At 43.5% G+C, this 21106-nt stretch overlaps 1 protein-coding gene across 1 annotated transcript; it reads left to right on the forward strand.

Moving 5' to 3' along the window:
* Positions 1-5008: 5008 nt before the first annotated feature.
* On the forward strand, positions 5009-17388 carry LOC127568099 (60S ribosomal protein L5). Its single transcript, XM_052011409.1, has 8 exons — positions 5009-5144; positions 6329-6398; positions 6488-6603; positions 6728-6862; positions 8127-8329; positions 9893-10070; positions 15068-15156; positions 17214-17388. The coding sequence occupies exons 1-8, from the start codon at positions 5142-5144 to the stop codon at positions 17311-17313; spliced, it is 894 nt and encodes a 297-aa protein (XP_051867369.1). The 5' UTR covers positions 5009-5141; the 3' UTR covers positions 17314-17388.
* The last annotated feature ends 3718 nt before the right edge of the window (positions 17389-21106 follow it).

Here is a 21106-nt window from a genome sequence, read left to right on the forward strand (position 1 = left end):
TAGACAACAGCAAAACATACATCGGGCTGCTGTTTATCGATTACAGCTCAATGTTCAACACCATCATTCTCTCAGTACTAATAAACAATCTTCAAAACCTGGGCCTCTGTACCTCCCTCTGCAACTGGATCCCCGACTTCCTCATTGGGAGACCACAGTCAGCGCAGATTGGGAGTAACATCTCCTCCTCACTGACAATCAACACAGGCGCACCTCAAGGATGCGTGCTTAGCCTACTGCTCTACTCTCTCTACACTCATGACTGTGTCGCTAGGCACAGCTCAAACACCACCTCTAAATTTGCCGATGACACCACAGTTGTTGGCAGAATCTCAGATGGAATTGAGGAGGCGTACAGGAGTGAGATAGATCGGCTGGTTGAATGGTGTTACAACAACAACCTCGCACTTAACATCAGCAAGACCAAGGAACTGATTGTGGAATTCAGGAAGGGGAAATTAGGAGAACACACACCAGTCTTCATTGTGGGGTCAGCGGTGGAAAGGGTGAGCAGCTTCAAGTTCCTGGGTATCAACATCTTAGAGGATATATCTTGGGCCCAACACATTAATGCAATCAGGAAGAAGGCATGCCAGTGCCTCTACTTCATTAGGAGTTTGAGGAGATTTAGTATGTCACCAAAGACTCTTGCAAATTTCTACAGATGTATGGTGGAGAGCATTCTGACTGGTTGCATCACCACCTGGCATGGAGGCTCCAATGTGCAGGGTTGAAAGAGGCTGCAGAGGGTTGTAGACTCAGCCAGCTCCATCACGGGCACAACCCTCCCCACCATCGAGGACATCTTCAAGAGGCCATGCCTCAAGAAGGCAGCATCCATAATTAAGGACCCTCACATCCGGGACATGCCCTATTCATGTTATTACCATCGGGGAGCAGGTACAGGAGCCTGAAGACCCACACTCGATGTTTCAGGAACAACTTCTTCCCCTCCGCCATCAGATTTCTGAACGGTCCATGAACACCACCTCGTTATTCCTCTTTTGCATTATTTATTTATTTTTGTAATTTATAGTAATTTTTATGTCTTGCACTGTACTGCTGCCACAAAACAACAAATTTCATGACATATGTCAGTGATAATAAACCTGATTCTGATTCTGTCTTCATGATTTTATACACATCTATAAGGTCATCTCCCCCACAGACGCCGCTCGACCCCCTGAGTTCCTCCAACAGATTGTTTGTTGCTTCCAATTCCAGCGTCTGCAGTCTCTTGTGTCCCTGTCTGACGTCATCCTTGACCTCACACAAAAAGCTGGAGGAATAGAACGGGTTGAGCAGCATCTGTGGAGGGAAATGGACAGTCGACTTTTCGGATCAAGACCCTTCATCAGTCCAGATGAAGGATATTGACCAGAAATATTGACTGTCCATTTCTCCCCATTGATGCTGCTCGACCTGCTGAGTTCCTCCAGCTTTTTGTGTGTGTTGCTCCAGATTCCAGCATCTGCAGTGTCTCCTTTGGAGGGAATCTCTGGAATTCTCTGCTGCAGAGAGCGGTGGAGGTCAGAACATAATTAGGTCGGGAAAGATTAACATTTGAAAGATTGTGGATAATGGGGAAATGGCACAGGAGATGAGGTCGGTGTAGATCAGCCATGATCATATTGAATGGCAGGGCAGGTTTGTGTGGCCAGGTGGCCTGCGCCTGCTCCTAGTTACTTATATTCTTGACACGTACTTTCTTTTTGTGAGTTGCTCCGGATTCCAACATCTGCAGTCTCTTGTGCCTTCTTCTACAGCAGCTGGAGAAAGAGTTAATGGGGTTGGGGGTGGCAGGGGGTTTGAGTAAAAGTCAAAGTCAAACTCAAGTTTATTGTCATGTGCACAAGTACATGTGTGCATAGGTGCAATGAAAAGCTTACTTGCAGCAGCATCACAGGTACATGGCATTATACAAGCAGTATTCACAGGTAAAACATAAAGTTAACACAAATTCATAGAACCATAGAACAGTACAGCACAATACAGGCCCTTCGGCCCACCATGCTGTGCCGACCTTTAAACCTCGCCTAAGACTATCTAACCTCTTCCTCCCACATATCCCCCTGTTTTAAATTCCTCCGTATGCTTATCTAACAATCTCTTGAATTTGACCAAAATACCCGCCTCCACCACTGCCCCAGGCAGCGCATTCCATGCCCCAACCACTCTCTGGGTAAAAAACCTCCCTCTGATATCTCCCTTGAACTTCCCACCCATTACTTTAAAGCCATGGCCTCTTGTATTGACCATTGGTGCCCTGGGAAAGAGGCGCTGGCTGTCCACTCTGTCTGTTCCTCTTAATATTTTGTACATCTCTATCATGTCTCCTCTCATCCTCCTTCTCTTCAAAGAGTAAAGCCCTAGCTCCCTTAGTCTCTCCTCATAATGCATCCTCTCTAAACCAGGCAGCATCCTGGTAAATCTCCTCTGCACCCTTTCCAACGCTTCCACATCCTTCCCATAATAGGCGACCAGAACTGGAAACAGTGGTCCAAGTGTGGTCTAACCAGAGTTTTGTAGAGCTGCATCATTACCTCGCGGCTCTTAAGCTCGATCCCATGACTTATGAATGCTAACATCCCATAAGCTTTCTTAACTATCCTATCCACCTGTGAGGCAACTTTCGGGGATCTGTGGGTATGAACCCCCAGATCCCTCTGCTCCTCCAAGCTACCCAGAATCCCGCCATTAATTTTGTACTACACCTTGGGGTTTGTCCTTCCAAGGTGTACCACCTCACACTTCTCCGGATTGAACTCCATCTGCCACTTGTCAGCCCAGCTCTGCATCCTATCAATGTCCCTCTGCAATCTTTGATAATCCTCTACACTATCCACAACACAACCAACCTTTGTGTCAAATTATACACAATTTTTACAAGAGAAAACACGATCAGAACAAAAAGAAAGTCCATTTTAGTGCAAAGTGATAAGAGTGGTCATAGTGTTGCTAAACAGACACATAGCATCATATAAGCAGCATTCAAGAGAAAACCACAAACATAAATTAATGTTCTGGGGTTTAGATGTTTCAAAAGGGATGGGGAGGGAGGTAAAAGAGGGAGAGAGAGTGGCATTGCTAATCAAGGATAGTATCACAGCTGCAGAAAGGGAGGACATCATGGAGGGATTGTCTACTGAGTCAGTGTGGGTGAAAGTCAGAAACAGGAAGGGAGCAATCACTCTATTGGGAGTATTCTATAGGCCCCCCAATAGCTACCGGGATACTGAGGAGCAGATAAGTAGGCAGAATTTGGAAAGGTGCAAAAATAACGGGGTTGTTGTCATGGAAGACTTCAACTTCCTCAATATTAATTGGCACCTTCGTAGTGCAAAAAGTTTAGATGAGGCAGAATTTGTTTGGCCTGTCCAGGAAGAATTCCTGACACAGGATGTGGACAGGCCAACTGGAGGATAGGCCATACTGGAGTGGTGGATGTGGTGTATATGGACTTTAGTAAGGCTTTTGACAAGGTTCCCCTGGTAGACTCATCTGGAAAGTCATGAGGCATGGGATCCATGGAGTCTTGGCTGCATGGATTTGGAATTGGCTTGCCCACAGAAGGCAGAGGATGGTAGTATTCTGCCTGGTGGTTGGTGACTTGTGGTGTTCTGCAGGGATCTGTTCTGGGACCCCTGCTCTTTGTGATTTTTATAAATGACTTGAATAAGAAAGTGGACGGGTGTATTAGGCAGACATCATGAAGGTTGGAGGTGTTGTGGATGGTGTAGAAGATTATCGTATCAGGATATAGACAGGATGCAGAGTTGGGCAGAGAAGTAGCAGATGGAGTTCAATCTGGAAAAGAGTGAAGCGATACACTTTGGAAGAATGAAGGCAGAGTACCAGGTTAATGGCAGGATTCTTAGCAGTGTGGAGGAATGGGGGATCTTGGGGTCCAAGTATATCGATCCCTCAAAGTTGCCATGCAAGTTGATAAGTGTGGTTAAGGCGGCGTATGGTGGATTGAGTTAGGGGATTCAGTTCAAGAGCCACAAGGTAATGTTGCAGCTCTATAAAACTCTGGTTAGACCACACTTGGAGTATTATGTTCAATTCTGGTCACCTCATTATAGGAAGGATGTGGAAGCTTCAGAGAGGGTGCAGAGGAGATTTACCAAGATGCTGCCTGGATTGGAGAACATGTCTTATGAGGAAAGAATGAGTGACTTAGGTCTTTTCTCTTTGAAGCGATGCAGGATGAGAGGCGACTTGATAGAGGTGTATAAGATTGAGGGACATAGATAGAGTGGACAGCCAGCACCTTTTCACCACGGCGGCAATGGCCGGTACCAGAGGACATCAGTTTAAAGTCAGAGGAGGAAAATTTAGGGGAGATGTCAGAGGTAGGTTTTTTGCACAGAGAGTGGTGGGTGCTTGGAATGCACTGCTGGGGGTGGTGGTAGAGGCTGATACAGTAGGGACATTTAAGAGACTCTTAGATAGGCACATGGATGATAGAAAATGGAGGGTTATGAGCTGTGTAGGAGGAAAGTTAGATGATGGAGTAGGTGTTTAAATAGATTGGAACAACATTGTGGGCCAAAGGGCCTGTACTGTGCTGTCCTGTTCTCTGTTCTATATGGAACGAGCTGCCGGGGAGGTGAAGCAGATATGATAGCAACTTTTAAGAAGCATTTCGACAGACACATGAACAGGCAGGGAACGTAGGGAGACGGATCACGTGTAGGCAGGCGGGATTGGTTTAATTCTGCATCATGGTTGGCACAGACATTGTGGGCCGAAAAGCCTGTTCCTGTGCTTTACGTTTCTCTGTCCTTAAACATAAATTATAAACAACTTTTACAAGGAAAAAAAACATACAGTTAGAACAACAAAGAAAGCTCATTTTAGTGCAAAGTGATCGGAGTGGTCACAGTGTTGCAGGTTGATGTTCAATGAGCTGCTGGCGAGCCCCTCCTCCCGCACGGCAGGGGGCGCTGTGGTGTGCCGGCGCAGACTCGGCAGCGCCCGGGTTGCTCCCGACACAAGTTTCCCCGCCCCTCCCACCTCCGGCCGCCTATGTATCGCGCATGCGCAGTATGAGCGGCCTTTTTTCCCACTGGGGCGGACGTCGGCGGCCCGAGAAATCCGCCTGGGTCCCGGGTGATCGGGGCTGAAATCCGCTCGAAATGGTGGGTGCGCCGCCGAAATGACCCTCCACACTGGTGGCAGACCTCCGCCCCCATCCCCCGGGGGCATCAGAGAGCGGGCGGCGGGTTGTGCGGCGCAGGATGGCGTTAGATTGTCGGTGGTGGGGGGGGGGGGGGTGAAGAGGCGCCGGCGGCCGATGCGGCTCCTCCAACGTGGCCATTGCGGCCGGCGGGGAGACGCAGCGCCGCCCGGTAGCCCGGGCTCGGTGCCGCTCGCAGCACCGATGCATGTTGTTCTTGTCCCTGCCGGTGATTCATTCAGCGCTGGGTTAAATTATTTTACTGTGCGGACGACGCTGGCGCCCTGCTGGATGCAGGCCCCGGGCTCTTGCCTGCGAGTTGATGCTCGGGTTGAGCCACTGTTGCCAACTCTACCCGCAGTTAAACTCTTCCAGTTGACGGGCTTGATTACGGTCTTGTCGTCGCCCTTTGAATTATGTACTTTTTTTAAACCCAGGAGATAAACGTGTAGGCCTGCTGTAACAGCAGCTTGTGTGGATGCAGCAGCTAATGGCCCCCAAAAAATGTCAAACCACGTGAGGTATGGGGAGATATAGCAAAGGCTTGGTCAGGGAGAGAGATTTTTGACCAGTGTTTTAAAGGAGGAAATTCTAAAGCACTAGGGAGGTTGAAAGCATGGCTGCCAGTGTTGGATCGTTTAAACGTAGAAGAGGCCAAATGTTGGTTGCAGTACCTGTGTCTGGTGGTTGAACAGGGTTTTGCAGAAATAAGGGAGAATTCAAAATGTGCATGAGGTTTTTAAAATTGATGTGCTGTATCTTAATTGAGAGCCAGTGTACCAAGCACATGGGTAATCTGTGAATAGAATTCGGTGCAAATGAGGACAGGGGTTTCCTTATGGTGCAGTAGAGCAAAGGAGCCTTAGACCAGGAGTTTTTTTTAAATTGTCAAAACTAGATGCGACTAACAAACATGAATGAGGATGTTGGTATCAGATGGGCTGAGGTGTGGGCAGTTAATTCAATTCTCAAATAAAGGCCATGGTGCAGGTATGTGAAAAGGCTACAAAGTGTTATAGTTAGGTTAAATTTGGATCGTTTGAATCCATTTTACACAGTTCTTATCTGGGAGGGTTTAAATTTTGATTTTTGGTCACGTTCACTTGGATTTTGTTTTTACACATTGTTCTTTTCCCTCTAACGTAGGGATTCGTTAAAGTCGTGAAGAGCAAGGCATACTTCAAGAGATACCAAGTGAAGTTTAGGAGGAGGAGAGGCAAGTTTTTCCAAAGCTGTCCTTTAATGTACTGAGATCTGTTGGTCATTGGTAGGATATTATCTAAATATTCTATCTCCTATTTCCAGAGGGAAAGACTGATTACTTTGCACGAAAACGATTGGTGGTGCAAGATAAGAACAAGTACAATACTCCCAAGTACCGGATGATTGTACGATTCACCAACCGGGACATCATATGCCAGGTAAAGACCTTGCATTAATAATTTTTGATCAGTGTTGGAAGGAGTTTTTGTTCAAATCTGTTGAAGTTTGCAAATTTTATTATATTCTGCGTTGATGAACAAAATGATTTTGGGTTTTTTACAGATTGCATATGCAAAGATTGAGGGCGATATAATTGTATGTGCTGCATATGGCCATGAATTACCTAAGTATGGCATAAAAGTTGGACTTACAAACTATGCTGCATCCTATTGCACTGGTCTACTACTTGCCCGTAGGGTAAGTTCAGAAGTCTCTTTAATTTTCACTGGTATAATTTAAATCCTTTAGTTTGTAATAACTTATCTTTGAGGAAATCATTTATACTTAAAACTTTCTTAGTATGGATACTATACCAGAAATCACGTTATGTACTTTGATTTTTTCTATAAACCATCCATTTATTTCTTCGGTAAAAGCTATTGTTGGCACATATTGTCTGAAACTTTAAAAAATATATAAATTTTTGGGTGTTGGTTTTATTGTGGATTTGAGAATTTCTGCTTGTGCGGTAGAGTTTTAGTATGCACAGCTTTTCATCACCAAATCTGACCTTTTTATACTGCCAAACGTCTGATCTACCAGTAACAGTGGCAGCAATATTTTGGGTTTGTGCAGTGCTTTCAATGTGGAAGAATTTCTCATGTTTTTCAGAAATGGGTTAATCAAATATGTGGATACAGACAAGGAGCTGCAGGGGACGGGACTAAGGGCTTCATTTAAGAGTTTTAATGGAAATCAAGTTTGTGGTCAGGCCGGAGGTGTTAGGGAAGGAATTCCAGTATGTAGATAAAGGCACGGCACAGCTGTCAGAGATGGAGTTAAGGTATAGGGCTGGGAGTTGCACAGAAGACCAGAGTCAGTCAAAATTAGGGGTTGGTGTTGGGACAGGTTAAGTTGCATGTCCATAGGCCTCAACCTTAATAGTTTTAATGTAACGCTGTGGAAAAACATAAATTCTGCAGAAGGCAAGGTTGGGAAAAGTGACTGACAAGAGGCAGCAGGTGGGGGGCGGTGGGCAGGGAGGTGTGGGAAGGAGGGGGCTGCCAGCTTTAATGTTAATTGACCAATTTGCTCATTTAACAAATGCCTGACACTAAACCTGACTACTGCAGATGCAGTGTCTATTTTTTTCCCATCTCCAGACTCTGCTTTAGTGTTGGACTTGCACCCACTCTGCTTTATGCAGTCCAAGGCTTTTGGAGGGTGAAGGTGTCCCTTTCTGCATAATCCAAGGCAAATAGGCCAAGAAATCATAATTCCCCTGTGGATTTGTAGATCTGGTAGAATTTACAGTGCCGATAAAAGTCAGGTCTCTACCCCACTGTGTCATGTTTGCACTACTCGTAATTTTGATAATTCCATCTTTCACGCAAAATCTTTGTAATCTAGTTGTTCAAAATGTGTACTGTAGATGGTAGGCCCACTTCTGGACAAGGCAAGGTCTTAAACAATAGATTTACTTTTAAAAGTGGATGTCTCTCAAATATTTTATTTTAAACAGCTGCTGAACAAATTTGGGCTGGACAAAATCTATGAGGGTCAGGTGGATGCAACTGGTGATGAATACAATGTGGAAAGCATTGATGGACAACCCAGTGTCTTCACCTGCTACCTGGATGCTGGTCTTGCTAGAACCACCACAGGCAACAAAGTCTTTGGAGCTTTGAAAGGTGCAGTTGATGGTGGCCTGTCTATTCCACACAGGTATGAGGAAATTCTCAGATTTTCATTTGTGGCACTTCATTTTTTGCTTTTAATTCAACATCATTTATCACAGTATTACATTGAAAAGAGCAAACGTGGTAAACCCCAAGATACTGTTAGAACTGATTTGTGAAACAAGTGTTCCATTGGGAATAACACCTAACTACTGATTCCTGCCTTGAACATGCCACTGCAATTACATGCAGTCTTATCAGGGATAAAAATGGATAGATTGTGCCGAGTAGTGGACAGAAAACATCATTAGAAGCTAATCTGAATATAATTGTCATTAGTCTCTGACCATTTGAAGTTGTTACTCAATTCAAATACTTAATTTTCTTTTTGAAGTGAGTGATTACTTTTTTGTAGTATGTTGATATTGGTATCTCAGCACTCTGATGTGATGTGAGAAGCTGATGGAGTTGGAGCTTTTAAGTTTTTTAAATTTAAATTAAATTTTTAAATTTTATTTACAGCGTGGTAACAGGCCCTCCTGGCCCAGTGAGTCCACGCCGCCCATTTTAAACCCAGTTAACCTACCCGTACGTCTTTGCAATGTGGGAGGAAACTGGAGCACCTGGAGGAAACCCACGCAGACACAGGAGAACGTAAAAACTCCTTACAGACAGTGACGGGAATCGAACCCCGATCACTGGTGCTGTAATAGCGTTGCGCTAACCGCTACACTACTGTGAAGGGAGTCATTATAGCATGGAATTTAGAGAGATGCATTACTGACAGTGCTGCTGTGCTGAGAACCTGGCACAAGTCCCCACAGCATGCTGATGTGCTCAGGTCAATGAATTGCTCGCAGCTCAGTGTTGAGAGGTTGCCTATACTGGACAGGCTGGAGCAAGTGGTACAGTTTGGCTGCTCAGTGCTGAGAGGAGGTATTTGGAACTGCATCCGACTGGTATTGACTACTGGGTACTGATGTGGTTTGACAGACCACCTGGATGCTGTGGTCTCTCATTACCTCCTTTTGGGTGCAGTGAAAGCTACTGTCTCCCTTTCTTTTTGTCTAGTTACCCAGTTCTTCCGAACCAGTTGAGCTGCTTATGGTTGATAAATCTGCAGGCTGGGGAGAGCAGTGCAGCCAAACAGAGGCAGCAGCTTTCATCACATCCAGCAGATGGTGGGGGAGTCTGTAGGATATGAGTGGTCCTGTGACATGTGGAGCAGCTGCCACCAGTCCTCAGCAATGGCCACACTTGCCATACCAGCCAAGGTGCAACCCTGAGCCCTACCTCTGAGCGCAGAGCTGCTGGGTGTCCAGCAGGGGTCACGCCAGGTTTCCAGAGCAGCAGTGACAGGGATTTGTTCTGGGTACCCAACTGAGCTTGAATGGGTATTTTTGTTTTAAACACAAGAGAACCAAAAGCGCTAAAACAAATTGGGGCTCTCCAAGATTCCTGTGTGTTAGTCAACTTAGAGTGAAATTTGTTGGTCTTTGCTTGATGCAATGTAAATTTTCCTCCCAATAGTGGATTGATATCTTGCGTTAACTTTTGCAAAGCAGAAGAGTAAGTGGAATACTCATGCTAATACAATTTAATTTCCCAGCACCAAGCGATTCCCTGGTTATGATTCTGAGAGCAAGGAATTCAATCCTGAAGTCCATCGTAAGCACATCTTTGGGTTGAACATAGCGGAGTACATGCGCTACCTGATAGATGAGGATGAAGATGTCTACAAGAAACAATTTTCTCAGTACATCAAACATGGAATCACAGCTGACATGGTAAGCAATAGGTTATTTACGAAGTGTGCATTGGGCTCTGTCAGGAAGATGTAGAGTTGGGGGTGGTGAATGAAAATGGTGGTACCTATCAGAAGGTTACGCTTAGAGGGATTGTATAATAGAATAAAGGTACATATTATGATGTTCCAATGTTGTTGCTGTCAGTACAATGGTTTGTAGAATTGGAATAGTAATTTGCTCAGAATTAAACTCGTGCTGGTTTGGAGAGACGAGACAATAGATGCACAAGACATTGGTGAGACTGCACTTGGAATATTTTATGCAGTTCTGGTTTGTTTAAGTCTTGGACAGTTGTGCTCTGCACATGTGGTGAGGAAATTTGGAGTTATGGTAGCTTGTGGGACTTGCAGTGCAGTTCGGTTGAAGAATTAAATGGACTAAACCAGAGTTGTTTAGCTGGTCTACAAGTGGAGAGATGGCATAAGAGGAGCTTTTGCTGCTGTAGTTGAATGGAGGGTGGGATAAGTTTTACTTTTCCGTACAATTGAATTTTCTCCATTTTGTGGGTTGAATGATCCTATAATTGTGTTGTGTTAATACTTTTGATGGAATGTACATATCCAGTCTGTCAAATTCATACTGGTACTCTGTAAAGCAATCCCATCAATCCAATTTCCCTGCTTTATCACTGTAGCCCTGAAACTGTCTATCCAATTTCGTTCTGATGTCATTGATCTTGGCTTCCATTACCTAAGTAGGCAGAGAGTTCTTGTTGTTACCACTTGCTGTATAAAGAGGATGATGACCCCAGTCTCTTCAGCTTAATGTGGCTAAGATCCTACTTTGGAACCACTGCTAAATCTCCATCGCTACTTGGGAACCTTTGTACTCGTATCTCTTACATATGAAGCCTAAGAAACTGTGTGCCAGGGTAAATGTTGAGATGTTCAGGGTTCTACCCCTAGCAAAAATGAGGGGGCATAGGTTAAAGATGATGGCTGGTCATTTAAAGCAGAGATGTGTAGAAATTTCATCTTGTAGAGGGTGATGAATCTCTAGAATTGTCTGCCCCAGAGAGTTGTTGATGCTAGATCATTAGATGCATTTAAAGTGTGGTAGATAAATTTTGAGAAATCAGGGAATTGAGGGCTCTGGAGATCTGGAATAGACAAAGGATGTATATCTAACTGTGATCATATTTAATGGTGAGGCAGGCTTGAGAATCCAGTGGTCTACTCTTGCTCCTATTTCTTGTTGTCTGTTCTCTCAACAAGTCCTGCACCCTCAGTGAGTCCCCAGGTAATCTCTTTACCTGCACCTTTTCAAACTGCCATAGAGTCTTTGTTGCCCCTCCCTGCTCCTTCTGCCAAATGATATCATCTCATACATGTGTGTTAAATTCCACCCGCCACTGGTCTGCTCATTCTGCTAGCAGTAGATTGGTCATTGTCCTATTGCAGTGGGTATATGTTATCCTTGCCGTTTGCTACACTGAAGTTTAGGATCTTCGGTGAATTTTGAAACTTTACACTGTATTCCAATAGTGAGAGAGGTTGTTAAAGGCATGATATAAATCTGCTGGAAAGTTGGGTGGAGCAATGGCAAATGGAATTTAATCCTGTGTGTGAGATGATGCATTTTCAGAGGCAAACAAGACAGGATGTACACAGTAAACAGTAGGGCCCTAGGGAGTGTTGATGAACAGAGGGGCCTTGCAGTACAAGTCCATAGATCCCTGAAAGTAGCAGTACAGGTGGATCTGGTGGTGAAGAAGGCATGTGGCATGTTTGCCTTCATTGGACAGGGCATAGAATATAAAAGTTGGATGCCCTGTTACATCTTTACAAAACATTGATTAGGTTACACCTGGAGTGGTGTGTGCAGTCTGGGCACCACATGATAGGAAGGGTGTGATTCCACTAGAGAGGATGCAGAGGAGATTCACCAGGATGTTGCCTGGATTGCAGTTATGAGGAGAGACTGGGCAGACTGTTTGTTTCCCTGGAGAAGAAGAGGATGAGTGGAGACCTGATGGAGGTGTATAAAATTATGAATGGGGGATAGATTTCTCCCCCACAGCGGGCATGGGTATAAGGTGGGAGGTTCAGGTGGGATGTGAGGGGGAGTTTTTTTTCATACCGAGGGTGGTCGGCATCTGTGATGAGCTGCCTCGGAGTCATACAGCACGGAAACAGGCCTTCACCCCAACTGGTCCATGATGACCAAGATGCTCCATCCAAGCTAGTCCCATTTGCCACTTTAGCTCATAACCTTCTGAACCTTTCCAATCCATGTACCTGTCCAACCCACTCAAGTTGTTATTTGTACCTGCCTCAACCACTTCCTCTGGAAGCTCATTCCACATAGATACCACTCTGTGTAAAAAAAGTTACCCCTCGTGTTCCTCTGAAATCTTTCACCTTTTAATCTATGCCTTCCAGTTCTTGATACCCCAGCTCTGGGGTGGGGGGGGGGGGAAGCGGGGGATGGACTGAGTACATTCACCCTATCTGTGGCCCTCATGATTTTATATCTCTCTATAAGATCACCTCTCAGTTTCCTACATTCCAAGGAATAAAGTCCTATCCTGTCCAACCTCGCTCTCTATAAACTCAGTCCCTCCAGTCTTGGCAGCATCCTTGAAAACCTTGTCTGCACTCTTTCCAGTTTAATAACATCTTTCCTACAGCAGGGCGACCAAAATTGAACACAATGGATTCATGCAATTTAACCTTCTAGAGCAGCCTACAATGTGGAACCCAATCAAAGGCCTTACTGAAGTCCATGTAAACCATGTTTACTACCCTGCCCTCATCAACTTTCTTGGTCACCCATGCACAAAACCATGCTGACTACCCTAATCAACCCATCTTTCCAGATGTACATGTATCTTATCCCTCAGAATCCTCTCCAGTAACTTACCTGCCACAGATGTTAGACTGCCCCGTAGTTCCCAGGTTTTTCTTGCCGCCCTTTTTAAATAAAGGCACAACATTTGCTACACTCCACTCTTACCGGCACCTCACCCATGGCGAACGATGATGCAGATATCAGCCAGGGCTCCTGCAATTTCTTCTCTAGCCTCCCACAGTGTTCTTGGATAAACCTGGTCAGGCCCTGGAGATTTTTCTACCTACATACCTTTTAAGACATCCAGCAGCACCTTTACTGCAATGCCAACCGTCCCCAAGACCTCCCCATTTACTTTTCCAAGTTCCGAAGTCTTTGTGTCTTTCTCAATGGTAAAAACAGGAGAAATATTCATTAAGGACCTTGCCCATCTCCTGCAGCTCCACACAAAGGTGTCCCCTTTGGTCTTTGAGAGGCCCTATTCTCTCTCTGGTTACTCTTTTTTTTCACTTTAATATACTTAATCTCTTTTGGATTTACCTGAATCTTCTGTGTCAAAGCTATCTTGTGCCCCCTTTTTGCCTCCTGATTTCCTCCTGGAGTACAGTTCTGCATCCCTTGGACTCCTCCAGGGATTCACTTGATCCCAGCTGCCTGTACCTGACCCATGTCGTCTATTTCCTGGCCAGACCCTCAATATCACTCATTGTCCAGGGTTCCCTACTCTTACCAGCCTTGCCCTTCACTCTAACACGAACATGCAGACCTTGAGCTCTCACTGTATCACCTTTAAAAGCCTCCCACTTGCCTGTGGTTCCTTTGCCCGCAAACAACCTACTCTAACCAACATTTGCAAGCTCCTGTCTCATAGAGTCAAAATTCGCCTTGCCTGAATTTAGAACTTGAACCTCTGGACCAGTTCTGTTCCTTTCCATAAATATTTTAAAACTAAAAGAACTATGGTCACTGGTCCCCAAGTGCTCCCCCACTGTCACCTCAGTCACTGCCCTGCCCTATTATACAAAAGCAGGTCAAACTTTGCTCTCTCCCTAGTAGTGCCTTCTATATATTGCCCAAGGAAACTTTCCTGAATGCACTTAACAAGTTCCACCCCATCTAAGCCCTTATCAGTATGGCAGTCCCAGTCTATGTTAGGAAAGTTAAAATCTCCTACTATGACACCCCCATTATTCTTACAACTCCGCACAATCTCCCTGCATATTCGCACTTGTAATTCCTGTTGACTATTTGGGGGCCTATAGTACAATCCCAACAATGTGATCATCCCCTTCTTATTTCTCAGCTCCACCCAGAAAGCCTCACTGGATGATCCTTCAGTAATTTCATTTCTGACTACTGCTGTGACACTCCCCTTAATCAAAAATGCAACTCCCCCTCTTTTCTCTGCCTCTCTCGCACCTAAAGCACCTGTACGCCAGAACATTAAGCTACCAGTCCTGTCCCTCCCTTAGCCATGTTTCCATAATGGCTAAAATATCCTCGTCCCACGTAGCTATCCAAGCCCCAAGTTCATCCACCTTACCAGTCAGACCTCTTGCATTGAAATAAATGCAATTTAATCCAATAGGCTTTCCTCGCTCCTGGCCATTCTCCTGCCAGTCATATCTATTCAACTTGATGTCACTGATTTCTGCATCACTTTCCAGCCTTTCATTTGCCTCCCTGATGCTTGGGATCCCACCCACCCCCCCCACCAAATCTAGTTTACCTTGAACTGAAGTGGTGGTGGAGGCGCAGAATCTCACATTTAAGAACCATCTAGATAAGTAGTTGAGTCGCTAAGGCACAGAAAGCCACAGACTTGATGTGAGTAACTGGGATTGGTATAGATGGGTACCATGGGTGGCATGGACGTTGTGGGCCAAAGCACCTGTTTCTGTGCTGTGCGATTCTGACTTGTCCATGTCTTCCACATCTCAGAAAAGAAGGGGTGGTTCCAGCACTGTCAGTGGGAACACCATCTCATTCAGTATGTTTAAAAAAAAGTTACCATCACTTACTGTTTTCTGTCCTTGTGCTTGTTTTTTTTTATATCTAAGATGACAAAATGCCTAAATACCAAGGTTAGAACTTGGTAAGATATGGGGAAAGCTATGGTATATGTTTGCAAAGTGTTCATGAAGTAAAAGTCTGATTGTGGGCTGTTCTAAACATTATTTTTATAGATAGAGGATTTGTACAAGAAAGCTCATGCTGCTATTCGAGAAAATCCCATTCATGAGAAGAAGCCCAAGAAAGAGGTCAAGAAAAAGAGGTACGACGTTCACTAATGATATTCTCAAAACTGGTAAAATGTAATAGTTAGCCTTAAATGAATTGAAGAAAATCTATTTTTCAACCAGGTATGATCTTGGTTTTTGTATCACTGCAAAGTAATCTAGACTACATGAACCCTACTGTGGTATTTGGGAAAAAGTAACATTTTTCAGTTGAGTGAAAGTTTACATGCAAATTTTGTTTTTACTGCACATGAATCTGTGGTCCTCAGCAGTTCCTGGATTTTAGCCTAATAGTTTGCAAGTATAGCAGATTCATTTAAAAAAAGAGAGGTAGGTCTCCAGCAATCACTTTGAAGCACATTTTCTTGGACAACTATAAATGAATTGGGCAACTGCAGTGCTTGTTTGTGTTTATTTAAATATATGCAAACTGGAAATTCACAGCAGATCCTGAAATACTGAGAATTAATATTTCCAATCTAAATTTCTGTCGCAGCAAACAATATTTTAATGGGATTGAAAGCAGTGAAATTAAAGTTCATTCTTGGGTGTAAGTTAATGGCTTGAATAATATATTTAACACTGGTTAATCCCAACATCTTTAGTGGGATGGGCAAGAGGAAAGACCTGAAAACCATGAGAGAGTGCCCTTTTAATGACTGGCCAGGGAAAATAGGCAATAATGGGGAGAGAACCAAACTGACAAATCAGGTTGAAAATAAATCCCAAATCTGAGTTAGAAGGTGCAGCTATGCTTTAAGTAGGAAGGACAGTGTTTCCTGAACAACACCTTGCTCATACTCATTCCACTTTTTGGAAGAACCAGTTTATCCAAAGTATTGTTCATTATTTCATTCAATTATACCCACTACTTTTCCAGCAGTGTTCTCTTTTCTGACCCTGGTTTTGTTGATTGGAGAATTTCCAAAGTTGCTTGCCCTCTCCTTTCCTCATCTTATCCCAAAAACACAGTACTGAATTCAATGTAAGCAAGCAACAAAAATGTATTTATATACTGGCTTTAACATGGTACAGATGCTACTGCAATTCACGGTGCTTGCAAACAAAATTTGATGTCAAACCACAAAAGTTTTGGGAGAGAAAGGTTAGAGGTTTTAAAGTGTGTTATAAAAAGGGTGGGGGTTGGGTGGGTGAGGTTTAGGAAGAGCATTACAGAATTTAGGGTCTGGGCACCAGTGGTGGTGAGAATTAAATTCTGAGATTGTGGGGCCAGAACTGCAGGGGTGCAGGTTTCTTGGAGATTTAGGATTGGAGGAGGCGAGAGAAGGGGAAGAATGAGGCCATCATGTGATTTGGGAATAAGAATCTTAAAATAGGTTTAACGTGCAAGGAAAGATTTAAAAGGGACCTGAGGGGCAAGTTTTTCCAGTGTGGTGGGTATGTGGAATGGGCAGCCAGAGGAGATGGTAGAGGCAGGTACAAATACGACATTTTAAAAAAAACCATTGGGACAGGTATGTGGACAGAAAGTTTGGAGGGATGTGGGCCAAACACAGGCAAATGTGATTAGTGTCGATGGTTATCTTGGGCCAAAGGTCCTGTTTCTGATGTAGAACTATGAATCTACTTCCATTTTTTTTATAACGTTGCCCATCACTGCCTCTACCCTTTGGTGCCTAAGCTTTCGACATGATTACTCCTGATGCTGTTTTCCATAAATTTGTTTATTCTGATAACTTTCCTGTTTACTACTTGCTCTGACCCATCATCTTACCCTTTGGACCGTCGGTGAAAGTTTTTGACATCAATTTGTCTCATCTGCTATGCACTACTGTCCCTGATACCCACGGTTGTTCACCTGTCGAAATAACAGTCCTGGCACCACTTCCTAAATCATTCCACCATCTACAGTTACGTTACAGTCTTTGATACTATCAGATTCTGTTAATGCCTTTTATCTAAGGTGTTCCTATTCAGTGTTTTGCACGTCATATGATGTCTTACAGCCTTGAACCCAAAGTTAGTTGCAGATTATTTAGGTTCTTACCAATACAGATGGAAATGAACAAGTATAAACTATAAATTTTAAAAAGTTACTATATTCTACTTAACTTTTTTGCTTCTTTTGTAGGTGGAACCGTCCTAAGATGTCATTGGCACAGAGAAAGGATCGTATTGCTCAAAAGAAGGCCAGCTTCCTCCGGGCACAGGAACAGGCTGCAGACAGTTGAAGGGTGCCTTCAGCAATTGTTTAAAAAAATCATCTGAATTCATATTAACTGCTCCAATAAATTTGAAAAAGTTTCTCCCACGTGTTGAATGTTCGTAATAGAGGAAAACCTTGTGTTTTGTAGTTGTTTTAATTATTATTCCTGTGATAACTTAGTCCTGCAATCCCTAGTTGGAGAAACTCATTTTTATCTTAACAGGTATGAGGTGTGCAGAGGTTGGGAGCCAGCACCAAAAAGGAAATAGGTTTATTTTGCTTAAGAGGAATTGCCTAGCTTCAGTGGAAAGATTTCTTGGTTTTTATTCTGAAAGAGTGAGTAGAATGGATCAATACTCCTTAGAAGGATGAGAGATGATCTTAATGAAACCAGTAATATTCTGATGGAGCTTTACCAGGTATATTCTGTGAGAACATTTCCTATCAGTGGGGATTAGTCATGACGTCCTACAGCACAGAATCGCCTTTCAGTCAACCATGTCCACATAAACTTTTTTTTGCTCATCTACACTGATCCCATTTGTCTGCATTAGAGCTGTATCCCTTTATGCATTACCTACTCGTGTCTTGTCTAAATTCCACCTTGTCTGAAAGTGCATTCCAGGTGTCAATAACAGTAAAAATACTTGCACATCAGAGCCCCTTTTAAATCTCCTTTCTCTTGCCTTGACCTATGAGGTTTTGTTTTTGACTATATCCTATCTATCCCTTTAATTTTATGTACCTCCAGAAGGTCACCCCTCAGCCTCCTTTGCTCCAGAGAAAAGCCCAGTATCTCCCCATAACTGAAGTCTTCTGATCCAGGCAACATCTTGCTGAATCTCCTCTGCACTCTTTACAACACAATCACATCCTTACTATGCTGTGGGAACCAGAACTGCACATCACACTCCCAAGTGTGGCCTAACCAATATTTTGTAAAGTTCTAGAGCTAGGAGGTGTCGCGTATAAAAGGACACTTATTTGGAGTTTACGAACTTCAAGATTCTAAACCCATAGAGCTCTGGCTAGAGTCATTTAGTCTATGCAAGGCAGATGGATATTTGTGGCCAATGTGGTGATCAAATGGGAAACTGGCCAAGATGAGATTAGTCAGAGGAGGCTTGATGGCATATTATTTCTTAGATTCCACTGCACATACATGGTGTCTTTGTGCCATTTTATTGCCAAAGCTGTTCTTTCAGTTAGAGGAAATATATTCTCAATTGAACTTGGGCATGAAAATCAGTCAAGTGTAAAACAGAATTCAGCTAATCCTCTTTAATGGCATGGTTAGTTTTAGCTCTTTTGTAAGTGATCCTACATACAGTTTGGGATTTCTTAGCCTTAACTCTATATATAAAAAAAGCAAGGTGCAAGTTCATAAAGAGTTGACTCAGTGGGGTTACTGTCCTATGGGGCTGAAGTAGGGGAGATCAGATAAAAGTGGATGGAGAAGCTTCACTTTGGTGTTATCAGATACCTTACCTCCACTTGACCAAGCAGGCAAAACCTGTTTAAAACAGACTACCTCCATAAAATGGTACCATCTTTAATCCAGCACTTCCTTTGTCACCAGGACAATTGACAGACTACCATGAGCATTATGTAAAACTAACAGTGCATTTACACAGCAGCTTTCCTGTCTGCTTCAGAATGTCTCTGCTTTACTGTCAAAAAGTAAGTCAACATTGTTGGAAATGCAGAAGCTAATTTGAACACAGGTAAGTGATTATAAAATCAATTTGAAGAAAGTTGACCGGGGTGGGGGGGGGGAATGTATATTATTGGCCAGGATACCAATACCTTTTGTACTCTTCAAAATGTGAACTTTGGATTTTTGCATCCAATTGAGAGCAGACAGCACCTCCAACAGTGCAGTACTCCTTGTAGATTGTGGAAATGAACTGAAATATATGCATAGATAAGTGCTTAAGGTTCCAGCAAGCAACTTGAACCCATAGGTTTCTGATTAAGTGGGAAAGTTAAACAGGGTGGCAATGTTCAAGTTATGGGATTGTGCAGTACTGAAGCACGGTTAACTGCAAAATTACACAAGGATGCACTCCCTATGATGGAATGGCATATTGTTTTTACACCCCCCCCCCCCCAAATGTACAAGAATGTTAGCAGAAATGAAAGGCATTCAAAAAAAAATCAGATAATCAGGCAAAGTCAATGAGGTTTGGGAAAGGGAAATAATTTTTCACCAATTTCAGGGTTCTATGAAGTAATGTGCTGAGGTTGAAGGGGAACCAGTGGATGTACTATTGCAGAAAATTTTTAAAAACTTGTGGATAAAATTGATGTAGACAGAAAGTTATCAGAAATGAGATGAAAGCAGTTCAATTGAGAGGTTAGATATTCTCTATTCATTAGGGTTTAGAAGAATGAGGGGCTTGATAGGGTAAATGTTGGGATGTTTTCACTGGCAGGAGAGTCGTGACCAAGGGGGCAAAACTGCAGAATATGGGGCTGGTCATTTAAAACGTGCAGAAATTTCTCAAATTCTGGTTGGCAAGATATTAAGAATGGAGTGCCACTGGTGCTGGGGCCTCCACTTTCTACAATATACAGATGAATGAAGGAAGTGAAAGTGATTGCTAACTTTGACAACAAAAAGATTGTTTGCTATTTACATTAATGACCTGGAGGAGGGAACAAAATGCAAGGTTTCCAAGTCTGTCAATGGTATCAAACTATGTGGAAGGCCCTGTTGTGATGGGGACATGATAATTTTGCAATAGGATGTAGATTGATTGAAGGAGTTGGCAGAAATCTGGCAAATGGAGTTTAATGTGAGGAAGTGGAAGTTGTGCATCTTGGTAAGGGGAATCAAGGTTTCTTTTTTAAAATGGCAAATGAACAAAGTTCAAAGGGATCTAGGTGTTCCAGTACATGAATCAAAGTTAAGACATTTCTTTATTAGTCACATGTACATCAAAACACACAGTGAAATGTGTCTTTTGCATAGTGTTCTGGGGGCAGCCCACAAGTGTCGCCATGCTTCTGGTGCCAACACAGCATGCACACAACTTCCTAACCCATATGTCTTTGGAATGTGGGAGGAAACTGGAGTACCCAGAGGAAACCTATGGTAGGTCCAACAGGTAGTTAAGGCAAATAGCTTAGAACATAGAACAGTACAGCGCAGTACAGGCCCACAATGTCGTGCCAACATTTTATCCTACTGTCTATTTAACCCTTCCCTCCCGTCTCTATTATTCATTTGTCTTAAGAGTTTCTTCAATGTCACTAATGTATCTGCCCCTGCAACTTCTGTGTGATGGAGAAAGGGATAAATGTTGGAGGCTGTCCAAAGAGTCACCAGGCTAAATCCTGGGTTGTCCTTTTAAGAGGCTGGACAGATCAGGCCCATGTTCCTTGGAGTTTCAAAGAAGAGGAGTGACCTTATTCAAACATACAAGATCCTAATGAGGCTTGATAGGTTAGGTGTTCTCATGAGTAGGAGAGTCACAAACAAGGGGACATTACCACAACATTTAAGGGGCTGGTTATTAAACATTAAAGGAGTTGAGGCCATCCTAGATAAGTTATGATCATATTGAAAGGTGGGGCAGACTTGAGGGGCCAAGTGGCCTGCACCTGTTCTTGTGATAGGAAAGTAAGTTGGGAGAAGGACAATGGCTACAGAGGGACATGGAGAGCTTAAGTGGGTAAAGATTAGGCAAATGGAATACAAGGCAGGAAAATGTAAACTCACCCATATTGGCAGGGAAAATAAAGCTTCACCTGAATGCATTGCAGAGCTCTGCAATGTTGACAAAGCTGGATGTTATAATGTACATTAATCAACA

The sequence above is a fragment of the Pristis pectinata genome, chromosome 3 (genome assembly GCF_009764475.1).
Source record: "Pristis pectinata isolate sPriPec2 chromosome 3, sPriPec2.1.pri, whole genome shotgun sequence".
Lineage (NCBI taxonomy): Eukaryota > Metazoa > Chordata > Chondrichthyes > Rhinopristiformes > Pristidae > Pristis > Pristis pectinata.